At 40.4% G+C, this 22,976-nt stretch overlaps 2 protein-coding genes across 6 annotated transcripts in view; both read left to right on the forward strand.

The window, feature by feature from the left end:
• Positions 1–1,571, forward strand: part of LOC133630614 (ceramide synthase 2-like) — a 44,606-nt gene extending 43,035 nt beyond the window's left edge. For both annotated transcript variants that reach the window (XM_062022202.1, XM_062022203.1), the window contains exon 11: positions 717–1,571. In XM_062022202.1, coding sequence (XP_061878186.1) covers positions 717–902 — 186 coding nt within the window. In that variant the 3' untranslated portion in view covers positions 903–1,571. The remainder of the gene's footprint in view (positions 1–716) is intronic.
• Positions 1,572–7,526: 5,955 nt separating this feature from the next.
• LOC133630620 (homer protein homolog 3-like) overlaps positions 7,527–22,976 on the forward strand; it is a 104,460-nt gene continuing 89,010 nt past the window's right edge. The window contains exons 1-4 of one of the 4 annotated variants that reach the window (XM_062022213.1): positions 7,527–8,188; positions 14,571–14,718; positions 14,809–14,914; positions 14,983–15,031. In XM_062022213.1, the coding sequence (XP_061878197.1) occupies positions 15,009–15,031 (23 nt within the window). In that variant the 5' untranslated portion in view covers positions 7,527–8,188; positions 14,571–14,718; positions 14,809–14,914; positions 14,983–15,008. Of the gene's footprint in view, positions 8,189–14,570; positions 14,915–14,982; positions 15,032–22,976 lie in introns of all 4 variants that reach the window. The other 3 variants (XM_062022211.1, XM_062022214.1, XM_062022212.1) reach the window with 3 other exon arrangements.

Consider the following 22,976-nt stretch of genomic DNA (forward strand, 5'->3'; position numbering starts at 1 on the left):
CATGGTGCTGGTAGTATTATGCTCTGGGCCTGTTTTGCTGCAATGAAACTGGTGCTTTAAATGGGACAATTTAAAAGGAGGATTACCTCCAAATTCTTCAGGACAAGCTAAAATCTCCAGCCCGGAGGTTGGGTCTTGGGCGCAGTTGGGTGTTCCAACAGGGCAATGACCCCAAACACATGTCAAAAGTGGTGAAGGAATGGCTAAGTCAGGCTAGAATGAAGGTTTTAGAATGGCCTTCCCAAAGTCCTGACTTAAACGTGTGGACAATGCTGAAGAAACAAGTCCATGTCAGGAAACCAACACATTTAGCTGAACTGCACCAATTTTGTCAAGAGGAGTGGTTCAAAATTCAAGCAGAAGCTTGTGGATGGCTACCAAAAGTGCCTTATTGCAGGTAAACTTGCCAAGGGACATGTAAGCAAATATTAACATTGCTGTATGTATACTTTTGACCCAGCACATTTGCTCACATTTTCAGTAGACCCATAATAAATTCATAAAAGAAACACATTTCATGAATGTTTTTTGTGACCAACAAGTATGTGCTCCAATCACTACATCACAAAAAATTAAGAGTTGTAGAAATGATTGGAAACTCAAGACAGCCATGACATGATGTTCTTTACAAGTGTATGTCAACTTTTGACCACGACTGTATTTAAGACAAAGAAAATGCAAACAGGCTGTTTAAGGTCGACGTTTTCTGCCCTCAGCTGGACAAAGACGAACGCAGCGATGAAGACACCGACTTCGAGGAGGATAAGGAAGACGACTATTGCCAGAAGACGAGTGCAGACGGTCAGAAGTACAAACGACCGCCGCTCAGTAACAGTTGTGTCCTGAACAGTCTGACCAACCACAGAGTCTCGGTTGTCCACAGACTGCGTAACACTCAGTAGACTTCATTCTTTTTTTTAAAACACAGCTGTAAAACAACAACAGTGTGAGTAGCAAAGCACATGAAAATACTTAGTTTGTTATTTATTTACTGTAGTTTGTATGCCAGAACTAATACTTGCATGATTTAGAAGTTTAATGGTGGAAATAGCCATTTTTGGTCTATTTGTGACATTCAGGTCTTTTTAAACCATAAACTACTGTTGCGTCGACCAGCTCTTCCACCCAGGGAATCTTAGTTACTGGTCAATCCCAAGTTCTTTCGATGACATATGCTGAGTAAGAAGGACCATCAAGACAGAATAGGAATATTATCAAGTTTTACTGAAATTTCAGGAGATCAGCTTAACCAATACATTCATATCAGCTACTCTAGTTGATCTGACATTCGAACGGAAGAGCCAACTTCTTGCACACAAAGAAAGCCCCCACCTCTCCCTCTTGCAATACTGAAAAGGAAAGAAGTGGGGGATGTATTCACATTCCAATGGTTAAGACACTAAACAGACCTCTGAAGACAAAGAGAAACTGGTAGAATATACAAAGGAAAAGTACTAGCTGCTCTAAACATGGCTATGAATAAAGAAAGAACTCATATATGCATTCTCCACACTACACACAATACATCTGCTCAGTACAATGAGACCTCAAATAAAAGACGTTTGAATAAATTCTGAAGAGCAATATTCTATTGTGACATAATACTGTTATATTTTAGGACAGTGGTTCTCAAACTGTTTTCACCAAATACCATCTCAGAAAATAACCTGGCTCTCCAAGTACCACCATGGTGTCCAACGATAAATACAGTAGCATAGTAGGCCTAAATATTCATTAAAAAAGGCAAAGGTTTTATAAAATATGTACAAACACCGTTTCCATATGAGTTGGGAAATTGTGTTAGATGTAAATATAAACGGAATACAATGATTTGCAAATCCTTTTCAATCCATATTCAATTGAATGCACTACAAAGACAAGATATTTGATGTTCAAACTCATATACTTCATTTTTTTTTTGCAAATAATAATTAACTTAGAATTTCATGGCTGCAACACGTGCCAAAGTAGTTGGGAAAGGGCATGTTCACCACTGTGTTACATGGCCTTTCCTTTTAACAACACTCAGTAAACGTTTGGGAACTGAGGAGACACATTTTTGAAGCTTCTCAGGTGGAATTCTTTCCCATTCTTGCTTGATGTACAGCTTAAGTTGTTCAACAGTCCGGGGGTCTCCGTTGTGCTATTTTAGGCTTCATAATGCGCCACACATTTTCAATGGGAGACAGGTCTGGACTACAGGCAGGCCAGTCTAGTACCCGCACTCTTTTACTATGAAGCCACGTTGATGTAACACGTGGCTTGGCAGTGTCTTGCTGAAATAAGCAGGGGCGTCCATGGTAACGTTGCTTGGATGGCAACATATGTTGCTCCAAAACCTGTATGTACCTTTCAGCATTAATGGTGCCTTCACAGATGTGTAAGTTACCCATGTCTTGGGCACTAATACACCCCCATACCATCACAGATGCTGGCTTTTCAACTTTGCGCCAATAACAATCAGGATGGTTCTTTTCCTCTTTGGTTCCGGAGAACACGACGTCCACAGTTTCCAAAAACAATTTGAAATGTGGACTCGTCAGACCACAGAACACTTTTCCACCTTGTATCAGTCCATCTTAGATGTGCTCAGGCCCAGCGAAGCCGACGGCGTTTCTGGGTGTTGTTGATAAACGGTTTTCGCCTTGCATAGGAGAGTTTTAACTTGCACTTACAGATGTAGCGACCAACTGTAGTTACTGACAGTGGTTTTCTGAAGTGTTCCTGAGCCCATGTGATGATATCCTTTACACACTGATGTCGCTTGTTGATGCAGTACAGCCTGAGGGATGGAAGGTCACGGGCTTAGCCGCTTACGTGCAGTGATTTCTCCAGATTCTCTGAACCCTTTGATGATATTACGGAGCGTAGATGGTGAAATCCCTAAATTCCTTGCAATAGCTGGTTGAGAAAGGTTTTTCTTAAACTGTTCAACAATTTGCTCACGCATTTGTTGACAAAGTGGTGACCCTCGCCCCATCCTTGTTTGTGAATGACTGAGCATTTCATGGAATCTACTTTTATACCCAATCATGGCACCCACCTGTTCCCAATTTGCCTGTTCACCTGTGGGATGTTCCAAATAAGTGTTTGATGAGCATTCCTCAACTTTATCAGTATTTATTGCCACCTTTCCCAACTTCTTTGTCACGTGTTGCTGGCATCAAATTCTAAAGTTAATGATTATTTGCCAAAAAAAAAAAGTTTATCAGTTTGAACATCAAATATGTTGTCTTTGTAGCATATTCAACTGAATATGGGTTGAAAAGGATTTGCAAATCATTGTATTCCGTTTATATTTACATCTAACACAATTTCCCAACTCATATGGAAACAGGGTTTGTATAATAAGATAAAGTATCGGTGGGAGAATTGGGGAATTGTTTTATGCTGGGGCGATGGATTTATGACCCCAAGAAGTGACCACGGCCTAAACCGGAGACAGGAAGTACACGTCATATCCGGCTGCCATTTTAATTTTGTAGTTTTTTTTTAAACTGTCCGCCATCTTGGTTGTAGTCTATAAGTCTTAATGATTTATGACTCCTACAGGCTGACAAGGGTATTGCAACTTGTAGTTTTTTTTAAGCTATCCGCCATCCTGGTTGTATATATCCACATCCTGACTTATGACTTAATCTTCTTTAGTACTTTTTGGCCCTCTGTAACATTACATACAGTTTGAACAGTAACACTGTGTTTGAATATTTAATGAAGTGATTTCTTTGGAGTGCCAAAGTTTGAGGGTTCAAGCAGGGCCCTACTTTTTTCATATGTGAAGCAATTTGTATACTTTTTAAATCGAACTAAATGTATTTTAATTAACGTTTTCTACTCATACAAATTAACGAGAAAAAATTTTAAAAAATTTTTGTGTGCGATATAACAACTTTACATAATTAAAAATGTGATGTTAAGGGTTTTTTTTTTTGAGGGGGGGGTTGCAGTCCATTATTATTATTATTACGCCCCAGGCTGTGAGACTTCGTCATGGATTGGCCCCTGAATCATTAGATATTTCAGCGTGCGGCTCACGGTGGACCCCCGTATTTTAATTGCAAAGAGTAGAAGAAAATAGTCAACGAAAATAGCAAAGAACAAAAGGTGGACAAAAATAAGGGAACAAGCAAACGAAAGTAGTAAAAGTAGTAAGAGGAGAACTTACAGTAGAAAACAACTAGGAGCCAGATAGTGGTTAGACGTGTCCGCCCTCAGATCGGTAGGTCGTGAGTTCAAACCCCGACTGAGTCATACCAAAGACTATACAAATGGGACCCATTAGCTCCCTGCTTGGGACTCAGCATCAAGGCTTGGAATTGGGGGTTAAATCACCAAAAATGATTCCCGGCCGCGGCCACCGCTGCTGCTCACCGCTCCCCTCACCTCACAGGGGGTGAGGGTGATGGGCCAAATGCAGAGGATAATCTCACCACAACTAGTGTGCGTGTGACAATCATTGGTACTTTATCTTATTATCTTACAAGGTGGTCAGGATGGCCCCCGGACGCCTCTGTAGGGAGGTGTTTAGGGGACCCAGGACACGGCGAAGAGACTGTGTCTCTCAGCTGGCCTGGGAACGCCTCAGGATCCCCCGAAAAGAGCTGGAGGAAGTAGCTGGGGAGAGGGAAGGCTGGGCTTCTCTGCTTAGGCTGCTGCGCCCGTGACCCGACTTCAGATAAGCCGAAAAAGATTGATGGATGGATGGATGGATGGAGAACTACTAAAAGAAACAGTAACAAGTCAAAATAAAATGATTGAACTAATTATGACAACACATAGGACATGGGTATAGAACCAGTATACATTTTTAGTATGACTTATCTTCACCTATATTTCTTTTATCACGTTTTATTTTAGCACTGTAAATATTTGTTTTACATTCTGTAATGGTTGTAGGGAACCTTCCATATTGTATAATATTGCTCTTTGGTTGAAGATGTCAAAATAAGCTGTCACTCGGCATGATCACAACTGTAGTTTATGAACATTAGTTAATGACTACATTACTTTTGGTCAAACAGATGCTAGGAAATGAAGGGCACACTTAGTCAACAGCCATACATGTCACACTAAGGTTGGCCGTATAAACGACGCCAACACTGTCATAAACATGTGCCAAATAGTGAAACACTAAACAACAATGACAAACACATTTCCGGAGAATATTTGCACCGCTACACAACATAAACACAACAGAGCAAATTCCCAGAATTCCCTGCAGCACCAACTCTTCCGGGGCGTGACACAAAAAAAGATCAATACCATACACATCTTATAAGTAGACGCAGCATTGGCTGCTGTGACGCGAGAAATCGGGCCGCCATCTTGAAGTGGTGATGAGGAGCCGGCGAGCAGCCTAAACTGACAGTTGACAGGTAGAAAACAAAGATGGTGTTCAGCGTTTTCCTGCTCAAATGAGCGGACTGCTGAAAATAGGAATCAGGGGATTACTTTTCACAAGTAAGATTTAACATTAACGTACTATTGGTTGTATTTTGTGAAAAGAATATTACCACAGAGTTGAGAAGGAGCAAAGATCTTCAATAGTACTGAAATCATAGCCGCTAGCAAACTAGAGTATGACCATAATAGAATTGCTTGTCAATAAAATTAATTCAATTTAAAAATGTCATACATGAATAACATAAAGTTGAAATAAATGATTGTGACACCTAAAACAAAATTCACCAGCCGCCACTGATTATGATGCATTCTCATTTTAGGCAAAGTATAAGACAATACTTTCTTAACAGTATAATTGTAACCAGGAATAAGTCTTCAAGTAACAATATTCAAATATTAACATTGTTGGGTAAAACAGAATTTGGTTTTATTCTGAATCCAGTGAAACAGATTGGTGGTTTTAGCTGATATAAAGACTTTCAGGTGTTTATATATGTTTATGTTTAACTACTTGGCAGACGCTTTTTTTCCAAAGCGACATACATAAAAAATACATATAAAACAATCACTGTAAACATTATCATTTAAAGGCCTACTGAAAGCCACTAATACCGACCACGCAGTCTGATAGTTTATATATCAATGATGAAATCTTAACATTGCAACACATGCCAATACGGCCGGGTTAACTTATAAAGTGCAATTTTAAATTTCCCGCCACACTTCCGGTTGAAAACATTTTTTCATGCTGACGTATGCGCGTAACGTCAAGGGTTGGTACGGAAGTATACGGACCCATTGAATCCTATACAAAAAACTCTGTTTTCATCTCAAAATTCCACAGTATTCTCGACATCTGTGTTGGGGAATTTTTGCAATTTGTTTAATGAACAATGGAGACTGCAAATAAGAAAGTTGTAGGTGGGATCGGTGTATTAGCGGCGGACTACAGCAACACAACCAGGAGGACTGAGAGATGGATAGCAGACGCGCTAGCCGCCGAACTCACCTTAACTACCTCCGTCACCGGGCCGCCAACCGCATTTGTGATCGGGTGAAGTCCTTCGTCGCACCGTCGATCGCTGGAACGCAGGTGAGCACGGGTGTTGATGAGCAGATGAGGGCTGGCTGGCGTACGTGGAGAGCTAATGTTTTTAGCATAGCTCTGTGAGGTCCGGTTGCTAAGTTAGCTTCAATGGCGTCGTTAGCAACAGCATTGTTAACCTTCGCCAGCCTGGAAAGCATTAACCGTGTAGTTACATGTCCATGGTTTAATAGTATTGTTGATTTTCTAGCTATCCTTCCAGTCAGGGATTTATTTCTTTTGTTTCTATATGCAGTTAAGCACGATGCTATCACGTTAGCACGTAGCTAAAGTGTTTTGCCAATGTATTGACATGGAGATAAAAGTCACTGTGAATGTCCATTTCACGTTCTCGACTCTCATTTTCAAGAGGATATAGTATCCGAGGTGGTTTAAAATACAAATCCGTAATCCACAATAGAAAAAGGAGTGAGTGTGGAATCCAATGAGCCAGCTTGTACCTAAATTACGGTCAGAGCGAAAAAAGATATGTCTTGCAATGCATTCTAGTCCTTCACTCTAACGTTCCTCATCCACGAATCTTTCATCCTCGCTCAAATTAATGGGGTAATCGTCGCTTTCTCGTCGGAATCTCTCTCGCTCCATTGTAAACAATGGGGAATTGTGAGAAGTCCTTCCTTCGGTGACGTCACGCTACTTCCGGTACAGGCAAGGCTTTTTTTTATCAGCCAGCAAAAGTTGCAACTTTATCGTCGATGTTCTCTACTAAATCCTTTCAGCAAAAAATATGGCAATATCGCGAAATGATCACGTATGACACATAGAATGGATCTGCTATCCCCGTTTAAATAAAAAAATTTCAGTAGGCCTTTAGGGGAAGAATGTAATACAAAATATCAATACAAAGTGTAAAGACAGAATAAACTCTCTGCTGCTGCAGCAACAGAGATACAGTCTATAGGTCCCTAAGATATATAGATATCTAATGTATTCATACACTGTTTGTGTAGGATATACGCATGTATATATAACCTAATCATATTGTTTCTTCAACTTAAAAATAGCTGACTGTTTTTTTCCCCCTTCTCTGGGATTATATTCCCAGTTTTGATCTCGGACATCTGGTCACTTATAGCATATAAGAATATTATATTACTGTTAAGCAAACTATGAATAATAAAACACGTGTCCTTTATCTTAGCTACACGTATGACAAAAAACCGCGTGAAAATCAGTGGTGTTCAGTGAGGTAAAATGAATTAAATGCGGTGACAGTTCATTGCTCCTGTCAAATGAATTGCACTGAGTGGAGCGGATCACCACTCCAAGATGGCGGCCCCGCGTCTCGTCAGGCCCAGTAGGCAGTAGCGCTCGAGGCTGCGTACCCTTATAAGATGTCTATGATCAATACTGCCAGTCACAAGTAGCTGGGGAAAAACGTATATATACTTAATATGTCATGCATTTATGAAGTGTTATGAACTGTTACAGGTGTATCCAATAATAATGGTAATATCAACAATGGAAATTAATGGAATGTGGGGATGAAACCGGGCGGGGCGGAAACGGAAAGTGACGTCAGACACCACCCGGATCACCTGTCAGCCGAATCGTTTTGCTGCGGAGCCTCGATCTACTTGGAGAAAATCCTCATTTTTGACCTTTTTGTGGATGTATAATTGGCCTGTGGAGAACTGGGACGAACAGAGACACTTCGGAGGACTTGAGTTGCGTGGTACCGTAAGTAGGGGTAACTTTGGGGACTTTGGCAAATAAAAAAATATACATTTTGGCGGGCGGGGGAAAGATGTTTGTTATGCGGGATTAATTTCTGGGATATTAAAAATAATAATATAATCATGTTGTGGTTAATGGTCATATATGTCTTGTTTATTTACCGTTTAACTAGTTCCCAGCTGATTATCAGCTCCTTAATTAGCGTCGTGGCGGCTCCACCCGGAGAAGTTGGGTGTGTTCGTTACAAATTGACTTGCTAGTTGAGGGAAATCGCTGTTTTTTATTTTATTCGTGCGTGTGATTTCAGTCACTCTACTTTTCATCTCACAAATAAAAATGTTATGTATTGTTTTTAGATGAACATTCAGCACAAAATGACGCCCCAATCAAAGTCATCCTAAATGATATAACCGGGGATATGTGGTATTAATACATATTTGTCACTTACTCATGTGTTGGAGAGAATAAAAGCTGATTGGTAAATAAACGGTTTAAATATTGCCTAATTGCCGTATTTATATTAAAGGCCTACTGAAATGATTTTTATTTATTTAAACGGGGATAGCAGATCCATTCTATGTGTCATACTTGATCATTTCGCGATATTGCCATATTTTTGCTGAAAGGATTTAGTAGAGAACGACGACGATAAAGTCCGCAACTTTTGGTCTCTGATAAAAAAAAGCCTTGCCCCTACCGGAAGTAGCGTGACGTAGTCAGTTGATCGCCTCCTCATATTTTCCTATTGTTTTCAATGCAGCTAGAGCGATTCGGACTGAGAAAGCGACGATTACCCCATTAATTTGAGCGAGGATGAAAGATTCGTGGATGAGGAACGTTAGAGTGACGGACTAGAATGCAGTGCAAGAAATATCTTTTTTTCGCACTGACCGTAACTTAGGTACAAGCTGGCTCATTGGATTCCACACTCTCTCCTTTTTCTATTGTGGATCACGGATTTGTATTTTAAACCACCTCGGATACTATATCCTCTTGAAAATGAGAGTCGAGAACGCGAAATGGACATTCACAGTGACTTTTATCTCCACGATAATACATAAACGAAACACTTTAGCTACGGAGCTAACGTGATAGCATCGTGCTTAACTGCATATAGAAACAAAATAAATAAATCCCTGACAAAATAAATAAATCCCTGATAGACAGAAGATCAACAATACTATTAAACCATGGACATGTAAATACACGGTTAATGCTTTCCAGCCTGGCGAAGGTTAACAATGCTGTTGCTAACGACGCCATTGAAGCTAACTTAGCTAGGGAGCTAACGTGATAGCATCGGGCTCAAATGCAGATAGAAACAAAATACATAAACCCCTGACTTGAAGGATTGACAGAAAATCAACAATACTATTAAACCATGAACATGTAAATACACGGTTAATGCTTTCCAGCTTGGCGAAGCTTAAAAATGCTGTTGCTAACGACGCCATTGAAGCTAACTTAGTAACGGGACCTCACAGAGCTATGATAACAACATTAGCGCTCCACCTACGCCAGCCAGCCCTCATCTGCTCATCAACGCCCGTGCTCACCTGTGTTCCAGCGATCGACGGAAGGACGAAGGACTTCACCACGATCATCCGTGCGGTCGGTGGCTAGCGTCGGCTAGCGCGTCTGCTATCCGAGTCAAAGTCTTCCTGGTTGTGTTGCTGTAGTCCGCCAATACACCGATCCCACCTACAACTTTCTTCTTTGCAGTCTTCATTGTTCATTAAACAAATTGCAAAAGATTCACCAACATAGATGTCCAGAATACTGTGGAATTATGAGAAGAAAACAGAGCTTTTTGTATTGGATTCAATGGGGTACCGATACTTCTGTTTCACTGGCTACGTCACGCGCATACGTCATCATCCAAAGGCGTTTTCAACCGGAAGTTTAGCGGGAAATTTAAAATTGCACTTTATAAGTTAACCCGGCCGTATTGGCATGTGTTGCAATGTTAAGATTTCATCATTGATGTATAAACTATCAGACTGCGTGGTCGGTAGTAGTGGCTTTCAGTAGGCCTTTAATTGTCTCTGTGGCGCATTCAGTTGGAGATAAAGGCAATCTCCAGCTGTGCCAAAACTACCGCACCATCAGTCTTATTAGCCATCCCAGCAAAGTCCTAGGTTAAAACCCCAAGCTGAACTGATCATAGCTGAAGAACAGGCTGGATTCAGAGCAGGGCGGAGCACCACAGAACAGATTTTCAACTTGAGAATCATTTGTGAGAGACACCTGCAGCATCAACAACACTTACACCATCTGTTTGTAGCCTTTAAGAAAGCCTTTGATCGGGTATGGCATGCTGCACTGTGGGCAACCATGAGGAAATATAACATCAGTCCTAACCTTGTCAGAGTCATTCAACATCTGTACAATAAAGCTACCAGCGCAGTTCTCTACAATGGCGCTATCAGAGACTGGTTCAGGACAACAATTGGAGTGCGCCAAGGATGCCTTCTCTCTCCCATTTTCTTCAACATCTTTCTGGAGCGTATCATGACGGATGCCCTGGCAGATCATGAAGGAACTGTCATCATTGGAGGCAGACCAATCACCAACCTCCGTTTTGCAGATGGTATTGATGGGCTAGCTGGAGAAGAAAGAGAACTTGCCAGTCTAGTTGAAAGGCTTGATACCACCTCCCGAGCCTACACTGTAAAAAAAAATTCTGTAAAAAAACGGTCATCTACTGGCAGCTACGGCTGCCAAACGAAAACCATAAAGTTAAAGTAAAACATTGTAAACCAAATAATGATCAAAAACATTATATTTGCAGAAATTTTCATGAAATGTTTTGCGGAAAAATATCGTAATTTTACAGATTTTTACTAAATTATTAAGATCAACCATCTTTTATAAAGTGACGATGCAAACAGTTCTGCAGAAAAATACCTTAATTCTACAAAGTTTTTCCAAATTATTACGATCAAACACCTTTAATGAATTGACAATGCTGGCAGTTTCACAGAAAAATACCATTATTTTACAGATTTTTTCTGAATTGTTAAGATCAACCACCTTTAATAAAGTGACGATGCAAACAGTTCTGCAGAAAAATACCTTTATTCTACAGCATGGGTGTCAAATTTGGCCCACCGTGTAATTTCACTTGGCCCTTGAGGCGATATCAAATTCACACTAAAGCTGGCCCGCCGATTATATATTGCCGCGGTAACTCCGCATTCACCGCTATTCTAATACCTGCCAACCCTCCCGGGAGTCTTCCAAACTTCAGCGCCCCTCCCGAAAATCGTCACGTCTGCTTTTCAGCCAGTCCAACGAGTGCTGGCCCAGTCACATTACACGTGCGGCTTCTGTACGTACAACGCATACTTAATCAACAGCGATAAAGGTTACACTGAGGGTTGCCGAATAAAAAAACTTTAACACTGTTAGAAATATACGCCACACTGTGAATCCACACCAAACAAGAATGACAAACACATTTCGGGAGAACATCCGCACGGTAACACAACATAAACACAACAGAACAAATACCCAGAATCCTTGGCAGCACTAACTCTTCCGGGACGCTACAAGGTGTGTGTGTGTGGGGGGGGGTTTGGTGGTAGCGGGGTGTATTTTGTAGCGTCCTGGATAGGGTTGGGTATCGAGTATCGATTGGAACCGGGACTAACTTTCCGATTCTCCCGGAATCGTTCAGAAGTTTAAATTTCGGAAAGTGTACCCCTGTGAAAATGTATTTATAATGTTTATATTCAAGTTCATTTATTTGATATTTATATTCTAGTTGAAAACAGCCCTGTGAGGAATTTATAGTAAAGTTCATAAAAAGTTAATAGAATAAAAATTGACTATATAAATAAACATTGATTGATTGGTTGATGGAGAATGTCAGACTATTTCATTCAGAAAGACTGTATGTAGGTTAGCTAGCTCATTTAAAATATCCAAAACTTTTTTTTGACCCTGCCTCTTAAAAGAATCGGAACCGAGAATCGCCAGGAATCGGAATTGAAACAAAGAATCGGAATCGGAATCGTTCGAATTCAAACGATACCCAACCCTAGTCCTGGAAGAGTTAGTGCTGCAAAGGATTCTGGGTATTTGTTCTGTTGTGTTTATGTTGTGTTACGGTGCGGATGTTCTCCCGAAATGTGTTTGTCATTCTTGTTTGGTGTGGGTTCACAGTGTGGCGTATGTTTCTAACAGTGTTAAAGTTTTTTATACTGGCACCGTCAGTGTAACCTGTATCGCTGATGATGAAGTATGAGTTGCATTTACTCATGTGTGCGCACAGAAGCCGCACAGACTTTGTGACTGGGTCTGAACGAAGTTAGATTGGATGAAAAGCGGACGTGACGACAGCACGTAGAGGACGTTAAAGGCAGTGCCTTTAAGGTGCGACCCCAAGACTGTGGTCCGGGTGGACTACGAGATATAATGACTGATGAACACCTTCGTTCGATAATGAAGGTTGCCTCAGCTCAAATTTTGGCCCACTCTGTATTTGAGTTTGACACCCCTGTGTTAGATTGTTAGTATGGACATAGACTTTTCTATAACAAGCTACATATTTAATGAAAGATAATTACTGTAATTTTACATGAATTTGAAAGTAATTTAAGAAAACAGAAAATGCTATGTATAATTAATTTGGTATTTTTCTGTAAAAAAAAAAAAGAAATATACATAGTTTGTCATTACTGGCATATTACTTAAAATAACAGGCAGATTGTTTATTTACAGATAATGTCTTCAATTCTACAGTTTTATAAACTATTTAAAAAAAATAGAAAAATTACAGTAGAAATTTAGAGTAAATTAACCATAAAAATAGGATTTTTTTTTTACAGTGTATGGAATGGAAATCCATGCCGAAAAATGATGACAAACAACACTGGCATCCGCTCAGACATCAAAGTCAATGGACAGGCACTAGACACGATGTCAAGCTTCAAGTACCTTGGTGCAATCGTGTCCGATGAAGGATCCAAACGGGAAGTCCTTGCCAGAAGTGCTCAATTAACTGCTGCCCTGGCACAACTCAAGCCCATATGGAAAGACACAAACATCAAGTCTGGCATCAAAGGTGAGATTACAGCGCTCACTTGTAATTTCGATCTTCCTTCACGCCTGTGAAACATGGACCCTCACAGCAGAGCTCCTGAAGAGAATTCAGAGCGTGGAGATGAGATCCTACAGAAGACGCACGCATTGGTATCTCCTACACCCGACATGTCCCTAACGAACAAGTCCGGCAAAAGATCAGCCAAGCCGTCGGCCCACGTGATGACCTGCTCACCACGGTCATAAAGCGGAAACTGAGGTGGTACGGGCACGTCACCAGATCCTCAGGCCTTTGCAAAAACCATCCTGCAAGGCACCGTACCAGGTGGCAGGAGACGAGGGAGACAAAAGAAAAGATGGGAAGATAACATCGGAGAATGGACTCGCTTGAAACTCACTGAGGCAATGAGAGCTGCTGAGGACAGAGAGGGATGGAGATCGTCTGTGGTGCCCCAACGACCCTCCGGGGTTATGGGATAGGTTAGGTTAGGTGGCGCATTCGGTTTTAGCGCTTTCGGCTGTCAACCAAAAGGTCGGTGGTTCTAGCCCACCCACGGGCGTTACAAAGTTTTTACCCCGCAAATATGCAACTTACAAAGATATATTATTACAGGCATTTTTAGACATATTGCTTGTTTGGTTTTGGAGTTATGTTTATATAACTTTCATATTATACTGTCTTATTGAGTAAAAAAAATGATTTTTTGTCTTTGCAAACCTTACAAAAGATAATTTTTCTAGTAAAACCCACAAATATACATTATTCCAGGCATTATTAGACATTTATCATGTTTGGTTTAGGGGTTATGTTTGAATACATGTTTATTGTTTTTATCTCAGGATTTTAAGAACATTACTGTCATATTGAGTAAAAAAACTATTTTTTGTGTTTGCCAGCCTTTAAAAAAAGCATATGTTTCGAGTAAAACTCAAGAAGATACATTATTTCAGGCATTGTTAGCCATTTTGCATGGTTGGTTTAGGAGTTATGTTTCAATAACTGTCATATAGAGTGTGACAGTTGAGTAAAAAACTAATTTTTGTATTTGCAGAACTTACAAAAACACCTGATTCTAGTAAACTCCAAAAAACGACTGCAATATCTTTTCAAGCCTTTAATTGGCCGCTTTGTCTGACTTAAACCCCAGAAATCAAATATAATATTTTGCCCGATATGAATGTTGTCTGTCTATCTGTGTTGCAGCTAAGATAGGCTCCAGCACCCCCCGCAACCCCGAAAGGGACAAGCGGTAGAAAATGGATGGATGGATTCTAATTTTATAGAGATGAGCAGACACGTATGGGGCAAATATTACAAAGAAATATCGTTGATTTGAAGCAGGAGCACTAGAGGGCAGTGTTGAGTGGAGAACCTCGGATCTGCACTTCCCGCTGCCGCCAGCAGGGGGAGGGTGTTCTGCTGGTGTTAACTGATGAGAGTGAGCCGCGGGCTGGAGGACGTCAAGTTCCAAGCAGACCAACGAGCTGTGAGCACCAAGACGGACCTTGGAAACAAAAAGAGGAGAATCATTTTTATGTGTGGAAAAAAATCTCAATTTTTCGTGGCTTTAACACAGCAAGGTGCTGCGGAACTGACCCACTCTCCTCTTGGTTGTTATTCTCACGGATGATAGAGGGAACAGAAAAGCATCTTTACATCTCTGGTTACCATAGCGACATGGGGTGAGTTACAAAATAAGGAACGCGGGAGAAAGCCCGTTTGAGTGAAACTAAACATTTGTTTCGTTTAGAGACGAGGCGTCCAACACTTTGTAAGATGTTTCCTCATCACAGAGAAAGGTAAGATCCTTTTTGTTTCTTGCTGGTTTGGGAGAAAAACGCGTCATTAGTGAGGTCACGTGATGTAGCAGCCTTGCAGTAGAGAGGCGCTTTGTTGTGTCGTTTTAAAAATGCTTTAATGGCACATTTGGGGTCCGTAGCATGTTTTTTTAATTTATTTTTTTAAGCTGCGGTTATAAAAGATTAAGAAAAGCTCCGCTGCGAGGATGAATGACTTCACTAATTCCTGAGGTGCAGCCTGGACCTCACACACAATCGCCAGGGTTCTATTCCCGAGACCCTCGGAAGCCACGTTGGTCTGCTGAGGGTCCACAACTTGACCAGTGATTCTCAAACTGCGGTACGCGTCCATCTAGTGCACGAGTGTCAAACTCAAGGCCCGGGGGCCAGATCTGGCCCGCGACATCATTTTATCTGGCCCGCAAACACCTGGAAATGATATGTCAATAAAGTACTTAAGATTTTCTCACTAAATGTAATTTGATTTTTTTTTCATTTTGACAGAAAAAATATATATACCGCTTGAAATTGCACACATTTTAAACTTCAGTAGTATCCATTATTGCAACAAATATTACAGTATGTTTCCAAAAATGTTTTGTCTAAATGAAAATAAATACTTAAATATCGGCTTGACTTATGATTTTACAGCAAACTGCCCATCAAATTAATAAAAATTACAATGAATTATACAGTGTTCTTTATAGCATATTGAAAATTAAAAAAATAAAAACAATTTGTGTTAAAATTCTGTTGACTGAGCTGCCATAATTTCACTGTAAAATCTTGTTTTTAACGGTGTATTACACTGTAAATGGAAAAACGATACATTTGTTTTTACAGTAGAAAAACTGGCAGCTAAGTTGCCAGAGTAAAAAAAAAAACTTGTACTGTTTTTCCATTAACAATATAATGTTGTAAAAACCAATGTCAATTTAACATAAAAATTGTAGCAAATAAGTTGCCAGCTTTTTCTGTAAACCCACCCCCCCCAAAAAAAAACAGTGGTACTGTTTTTCCATTTACCGTAAAATGTTAAAAATGAAAAAAAAAACCGCTATATTCTTTAGTAAAATTTTGTAAATGTAAAGTTTTTACTGTAAAGTCGACAGTCTACTTAAAACAATTTACATAATTAATAATGAAATCCAGAGGCAAATTCATACATTATTCACTGATACAAGTGGCCCTCTGATGACAGCCATAACTGCCATGTGGCCCTCAATGAAAACCAGTTTGACATCCCTGATCTAGTGGTACGCCAAGGAATCGCTTGACTAAAGTGCGGGGGTTTTATTTTCTTATATTTAAAGGCCTACTGAAACCCACTACTACCGACCACACAGTCTGATAGTTTATATATCAATGATGAAATCTTAACATTGCAACACATGCCAATACGGCCGGGTTAGATTAGTAAAGTGCAATTTTAAATTTCCCGCGAAATATCCTGCTGAAAACGTCTCGGTATGATGACGTCTGCGCGTGACGTCACGGATTGTAGCGGACATTTTGGGACACCATTGTGGCCAGCTATTAAGTCGTCTGTTTTCATCGCAAAATTCCACAGTATTTTGGACATCTGTGTTGGTGAATCTTTTGCAATTTGTTTAATGAACAATGAAGACAGCAAAGAAGAAAGCTGTAGGTGGGAAGCGGTGTATTAGCGGCCGGCTGCAGCAACACAAACACGTAGCCGGTGTTTCATTGTTTACATTCCCGAAAGATGACAGTCAAGCTTTACCATTGGCCTGTGGAGAACTGGGACAAGAGATACTCTTACCAGGAGGACTTTGAGTTGGATACGCGGTACCGTGAGTACGCAGCTGCGGCTTCCAAACATTTGATCGCTTGCCCGTACGTGCGTGCCACTATGTGCATGTCACGTACGTAACTTTGGGGACTTTGGGGAAATATATGTGCTGTATGAACTTTGCAGAGGTGAACGGTACTTTGGGCTGTGGGATTGAGTGTATTGTGCGGGTGTTCGATTTGTATTGGCGGGTTATATGGACGGGAGGGGGGAGGTGTTTGTTGTGCGGGATTAATTTGTGGCATATTAAATATAAGCCTGGTTGTGTTGTGGCTAATAGAGTATATATATATGTCTTGTGTTTATTTACTGTTTTAGTCATTCCCAGCTGAATATCAGGTCCCACCCGCCTCTCACAGCATCTTCCCTATCTGAATCGCTTCCACTGCCCTCTAGTCCTTCACTCTCACTTTCCTCATCCACGAATCTTTCATCCTCGCTTAAATTAATGGGGAAATCGTAGCTTTCTCTGTCCGAATCGCTCTCGCTGCTGTTGGCCATGATTGTAAACAATGTGCAGATGTGAGGAGCTCCACAACCTGTGACGTCACGCTACTTCCGGTACAGGCAAGGCTTTTTTATCAGCGACCAAAAGTTGCGAACTTTATTGTCGATGTTCTTTACTAAATCCTTTCAGCAAAAATGTGGCAATGTCGCAAAATGATCAAGTATGACACATAGAATGGACCTGCTATCCCCGCTTAAATAAGAAAATCGCATTTCAATAGGCCTTTAAACACAGTGTTACTGTTCAAACTGTGTGTCATGCACCCGTGGACAAAAAATATACTTGTCAAATAAAACCCCTGCCTTGTTTTTAATGAATACTGAGGCCACAGGTGTCAAATCCAAGGTCTGGCCCGCGACATCATTTTGTCTGGCCCGCAAACACCAGTAAATATGTGTCAATAAAGTACTGTATATTTTCTCACTAAATGTAATGGATTGTTTTCATTTTGACAGGAAAAATATATGCACTGCTTGAAAATGCATACATTTTAAACTTTACTAGTATCCAATATTGCAACAAATATAACTGTATATTATCATACTTTCCAAGTTTTTTTTGTCTAAATACTTCACTTTACACCGATCTACCCATTAAATTAATAAAAATTACTATAAAGGTTAAGTTGTTCTTTAAAGTATATTACTGTAAATTGAAAAAAACTACTTTTTTTGCGTTAAAATTCTGTTGACCAAGCTGCCAGTTTTTGACTGTAAAATCTTGGGTTGTAGTTTTTAACGGTGTATTATGTATTACAACTGGAAAGACGGTACATTTGTTTCTACGGTAGAAAAACCGGCAGCTAAGTTCCCAGAATAAAAAAAAAAACTTGTACTGTTTTTCCAGGAACAACATAATGTTGTAAATAGAGATGTCCGATAATGGGGTGTATATTGTATCGTCCTGGAAGAGTTAGTGCTGCAAGGGGTTCTGGGTATTTGTACTGTTGTGTTTATGTTGTGTTACAGTGCGGATGTTCTCCAGAAATGTGTTTGTCATTCTTGTTTGGTGTGGGTTCACAGTGTGGCGCATATTGGTAACAGTGTTATAGTTGTTTATACGGGCACCCTCAGTGTGACCTGTATGGCTGTTGACCAAGTATGCCTTGCATTCACTTGTGTGTGTGAAAAGCCGTAGATATTATGTGATTGGGCCGGCACACAAAGGCAGTGCCTCTAAGGTTTATTGGCGCTCTGTACTTCTGCCTACGTCCGTGTACCACTCCGTACAGCGGTGTTTTTAAAAGTCATAAATGTTACTTTTTTGAAACCGATACCGATAATTTCCGATATTGCATTTTAAAGCATTTATCGGCCGATAATATTGGCAGTCCGATATTATCGGACATCTCTAGTTTTTACTGTAAAATGGACAGTCTACTTAAAAAAATTATATGATTAATAATGAAATCCAGAGTCATATTCATACATTAGTCACTGATACAAGCGGCCCTCTGATGGCAGCCATTACTGCCATGTGGCCCTCAATGAAAACCAGTTTGACATCCCTAACTTAGGCCTGCTATGTTGGTCGTTAGGGTGGTGCTTGAGGAGCCAAGTGTGAGGGTACTTGGTGGGAAAAAGCTTGTGAACCACTAGCATAGATAGCAGAAAAAGTGTAAGTAATAGGGCTGGGCGATATGACTAAAAAAGACCAGGAGAAAAAAGGCTGAATTTAAATACTTTTATTTTAAATATAACCTTTAACCTTTAGAACGAGGTCAGCATTATGAAAAACAGTCAAATAAATGAAAATACTGGTCGATGTGCAAATATTGACATTAAATAAATGCTTAATCCAACAAAATGTGCAAAGTATTGTAATTAAGAAATGAGTAGTGTACAACTCAGGCTTTAAAGCCATATTGGTAACAATATATGCAAATAAATAACAGTCACATTAAGCAAGCAGAAACAAACATGTCTTACAGAATATTGTAAACATCGGAATAAACTTGCGTCTGAACATCTGTGACAAAACAAACCTGTTACCCTCTTCAGTCATTTATGGAAAAATCAAACCAACTTCAGTATCTCCTTTTCCACGGATTCCCTGCACATTGTGTAAAGCTTAGGAATAGCTGTCTTGGAAAAGTGCTTTCGGCCAGATAGGCCATAACGGGGGTCGAGCACGTGTATGAGATTCTTGTACCCAGACTTCTCAACTATGCTATGCGGTAGCATGTCCTTCGCTAATTGATGCACCACTGCATCCATTATTTCTTTATAACGTTTTGAATTTTTGTCGTATGGCACTGCTGCCGAGTAATACTGTCTGCGGCAACAACAGACCACCATCGAGACGATGGTGGTCTGTTGTTTCCGCTTCGGTGCTGTTCCACTTGCACCGGCTGATGTAGATGGTTGTGGCTGTTTGATACTGCTGTACTCCAGCGGGTGAGAGCGGCTCAGGTGGTCAAATAAGTTTGTCGTGTTCCCAGACTTGGTCGGGACGACGACCTTGCAAAGTTTGCAGACAGTATTACTCTGATTCGTATCGGATTTTAAAAAATCCAAAATACTGCCAAACTGGTGACGTGACGTTTCCTTTTTTATTTACAATTTCCTCTCGTGCTGCCGCACTCATATTCCCGTTTCGTTTCACTCCTCGTCGTCAGCTAGCCGTTGTTGCTTTTTTATTTTTTTTTCCTGTTAGCATTTCCCAGAATGCCTTGCGGTTCAGGCTCGGCCGTGACAGGTCGAGAGGCCAAAGCCCTTCCTCTGCCTACACCCCCCAGAATGCCCTGCGGTTCCGGCTCCGCCTTTCTTCCTATTTTTTTCTAACAGAACTCAGTGAAATTAGCGAACGTTCTATCGACCCCATTTTCTATTGATATTGATCACATGTCTATCGCGATATATATTGTTATTGTTTTATCGCCCAGCCCTAGTAAGTAATCATTCTCGGATGGTAGAGCGGCCGTGCCAGCAACTTGAGGGTTCCAGGTTCAATCCCTGCTTCTGCCATCCAAGTCACCAGTGCCACTCACAATGGTTTAACCCTTGTGTAATGTTCATATTGTTGTTATTCAGCCAGCGTTTATGGGTCTGATGGACCCCTTGCATTTTAATGCCTCACAATCAAACACTTTTATGTTAAAATACTGAACAGATGTTTACCTTATCCCAATAAACATTTGGATTTACCTTATCCCAATAAACATCTGTTCAGTATTTTAACATAAAAGTGTTTGATTGTGAGGCATTAAAAGCCACAAAATGCAACGGGTCCATCAGACCCACAAACGCTGGCTGAGTAACAACAATATGAACGCTGCACGGAAAATTTCTCTGCCAGTTTCTGCATCCCACAGGGATTCTTCTTTTGTGTTTCTGCACCTGCGGTTCCCACACAAGGTTGCAGCATTGTTTGTCAACACTGTCTGCTCTCATTTTCTCGCACATTTGACCCTCTGATGTTCTGTGTACCTACACTCTGTCCTCCTTCTGTCTAGGCCTGCTGTGTGTGTGTGTGTGTGTGGGGGGGGGGGACTTACCGGACATCTTATATGTAATAGAAATGTGTAGGGGGGGTGTATGGTGTGTGTGGTCATTAAATATGTATTCTGATATGTTCTTCACAGAAAATGAGCCAAAGTCAGTGAGTCTCAGTTTGAAAAATTAATTAATAGTATCATTTTTCTTTTAATAAAAAATGAAAACGGGTCCCACAGACCCGAACACCACACAAGGGTTAAATGTAACTTAGATAATGGGTTTCACAATGTAAAGTGCTTTGAGTCACTAGAGAAAAGCGCTATATAAATATAATTCACTTCACATTTAATTTTTTTAATTATTTTAACGAACAACCTCAGTCTCCAAAGGTTTTTTTCCCCCCAGGATTTGTCACTAAAACACAATATCACGTGGCCTGCATTACTTGGCTGCAGCCACCAGAGGCGCTGTTTTCAAAGAAAAATTTTTGTTAGAAATCCGTTCCAAAAAGAACCGACTTGTATGAAAACCGAAGCAATTCTCCCCATAAACATACTTACTAATATAATGAAAAAATACTATTTATTGTCAATTGTTCCTTACATTCTCTCACTCTGTACGGTGGTGCAGATGGACCAAACAAAGTACATTTCAATTTGGCATTTATCTGAGTAAAACATGACTACAACCAAGCTAAATAATCCAATTTAAATGAGTGTTTTTTAAATTAAATTAGTAGTCAAAAAATGCTAAATTAAACTTAAATATACCTTGCACTGTTTTTATTATGTTGAAAATATCTACCTAATTTAAATAGCTTATAAAGACAACCGCTATTGTAGCTTGTAAAATATCCTTTACAACTCTGTATGTTACGGCGGGGTCGCATGTTAATGCGCGGATCATTTCCCCAAGATGCGGACGGAACTCCGGAGACAGTGTGCAGGTAGGACAATCATAAATCAGTCCAGAATACAAAAATGCAGGAAAATAAAAAATAGGAAGCTGTGGCAAAGCTTAGCATAGAGAACAAGAAGCAAGAATCGTCGACTGTAACTGTTGCGGGAAGCAAACGAGACAGCCAGTGTGGCGAAAAGCAGGAATAAATAGCTCTCTGATTAGTGCCCGGGAGCTGGTGAGCCTCCCGAACACTAATCAGAGGCAGGTGAAAATAATCAGCACCCGTGGCAACCAAGAAAACACAAACCCAAGGGTGCTGAAACAGAACTAAGGGAGTCTTTAACTCAACAAAACATGATCCGGGCAACGGATCATGACACGATAAAGATCTCAAAAATAATAATATCACAAGACATGTTTTATAGAGAATAATTATAGTTTCACATGCAGAAAACAATGTGAAATACATAAAAATTACGAATAAAATGGACATTTAACATCATTTTGACTGTTATAAGCGGGGGGAAGAGCCTCTTTTGTACAAACTCCGTTTCCATATGAGTTGGGAAATTGTGTTAGATGTAAATATAAACGGAATACAATGATTTGCAAATCCTTTCCAACCCATATTCGATTGAATGCACTACAAAGACAAGATATTTGATGTTCAAACTCATAAACTTTATTTTTTTTTTTGCAAATAATAATTAACTTATAATTTCATGGCTGCAACACGTGCCAAAGTAGTTGGGAAAGGGCATGTTCACCACTGTGTTACATGGCCTTTCCTTTTAACAACACTCAGTAAACGTTTGGGAACTGAGGAGACACATTTTTGAAGCTTCTCAGGTGGAAGGCTTTCCCATTCTTGCTTGATGCACAGCTTAAGTTGTTCAACAGTCCGGGGGTCTCCCTTGTGGTATTTTAGGCTTCATAATGCGCCACACATTTTCAATGGGAGACAGGTCTGGACTACAGGCAGGCCAGTCTAGAACCCGCACTCTTTTACTATAAAGCCACGTTGATGTAACACGTGGCTTGGCATTGTCTTGCTGAAATAAGCAGGGGCGTCCATGGTAACGTTGCTTCGATGGCAGCATATGTTGCTCCAAAACCTGTATGTACCTTTCAGCATTAATGGCGCCTTCACAGATGTGTAAGTTACCCATGTCTTGGGCACTAATACACCCCCATACCATCACAGATGCTGGCTTTTACACTTTGCGCCTATAACAATCCGGATGGTTCATTTCCTCTTTGGTCCGGAGGACACGACGTCCACAGTTT

Source organism: Entelurus aequoreus, linkage group LG16 (genome assembly GCF_033978785.1).
Source record: "Entelurus aequoreus isolate RoL-2023_Sb linkage group LG16, RoL_Eaeq_v1.1, whole genome shotgun sequence".
Lineage (NCBI taxonomy): Eukaryota > Metazoa > Chordata > Actinopteri > Syngnathiformes > Syngnathidae > Entelurus > Entelurus aequoreus.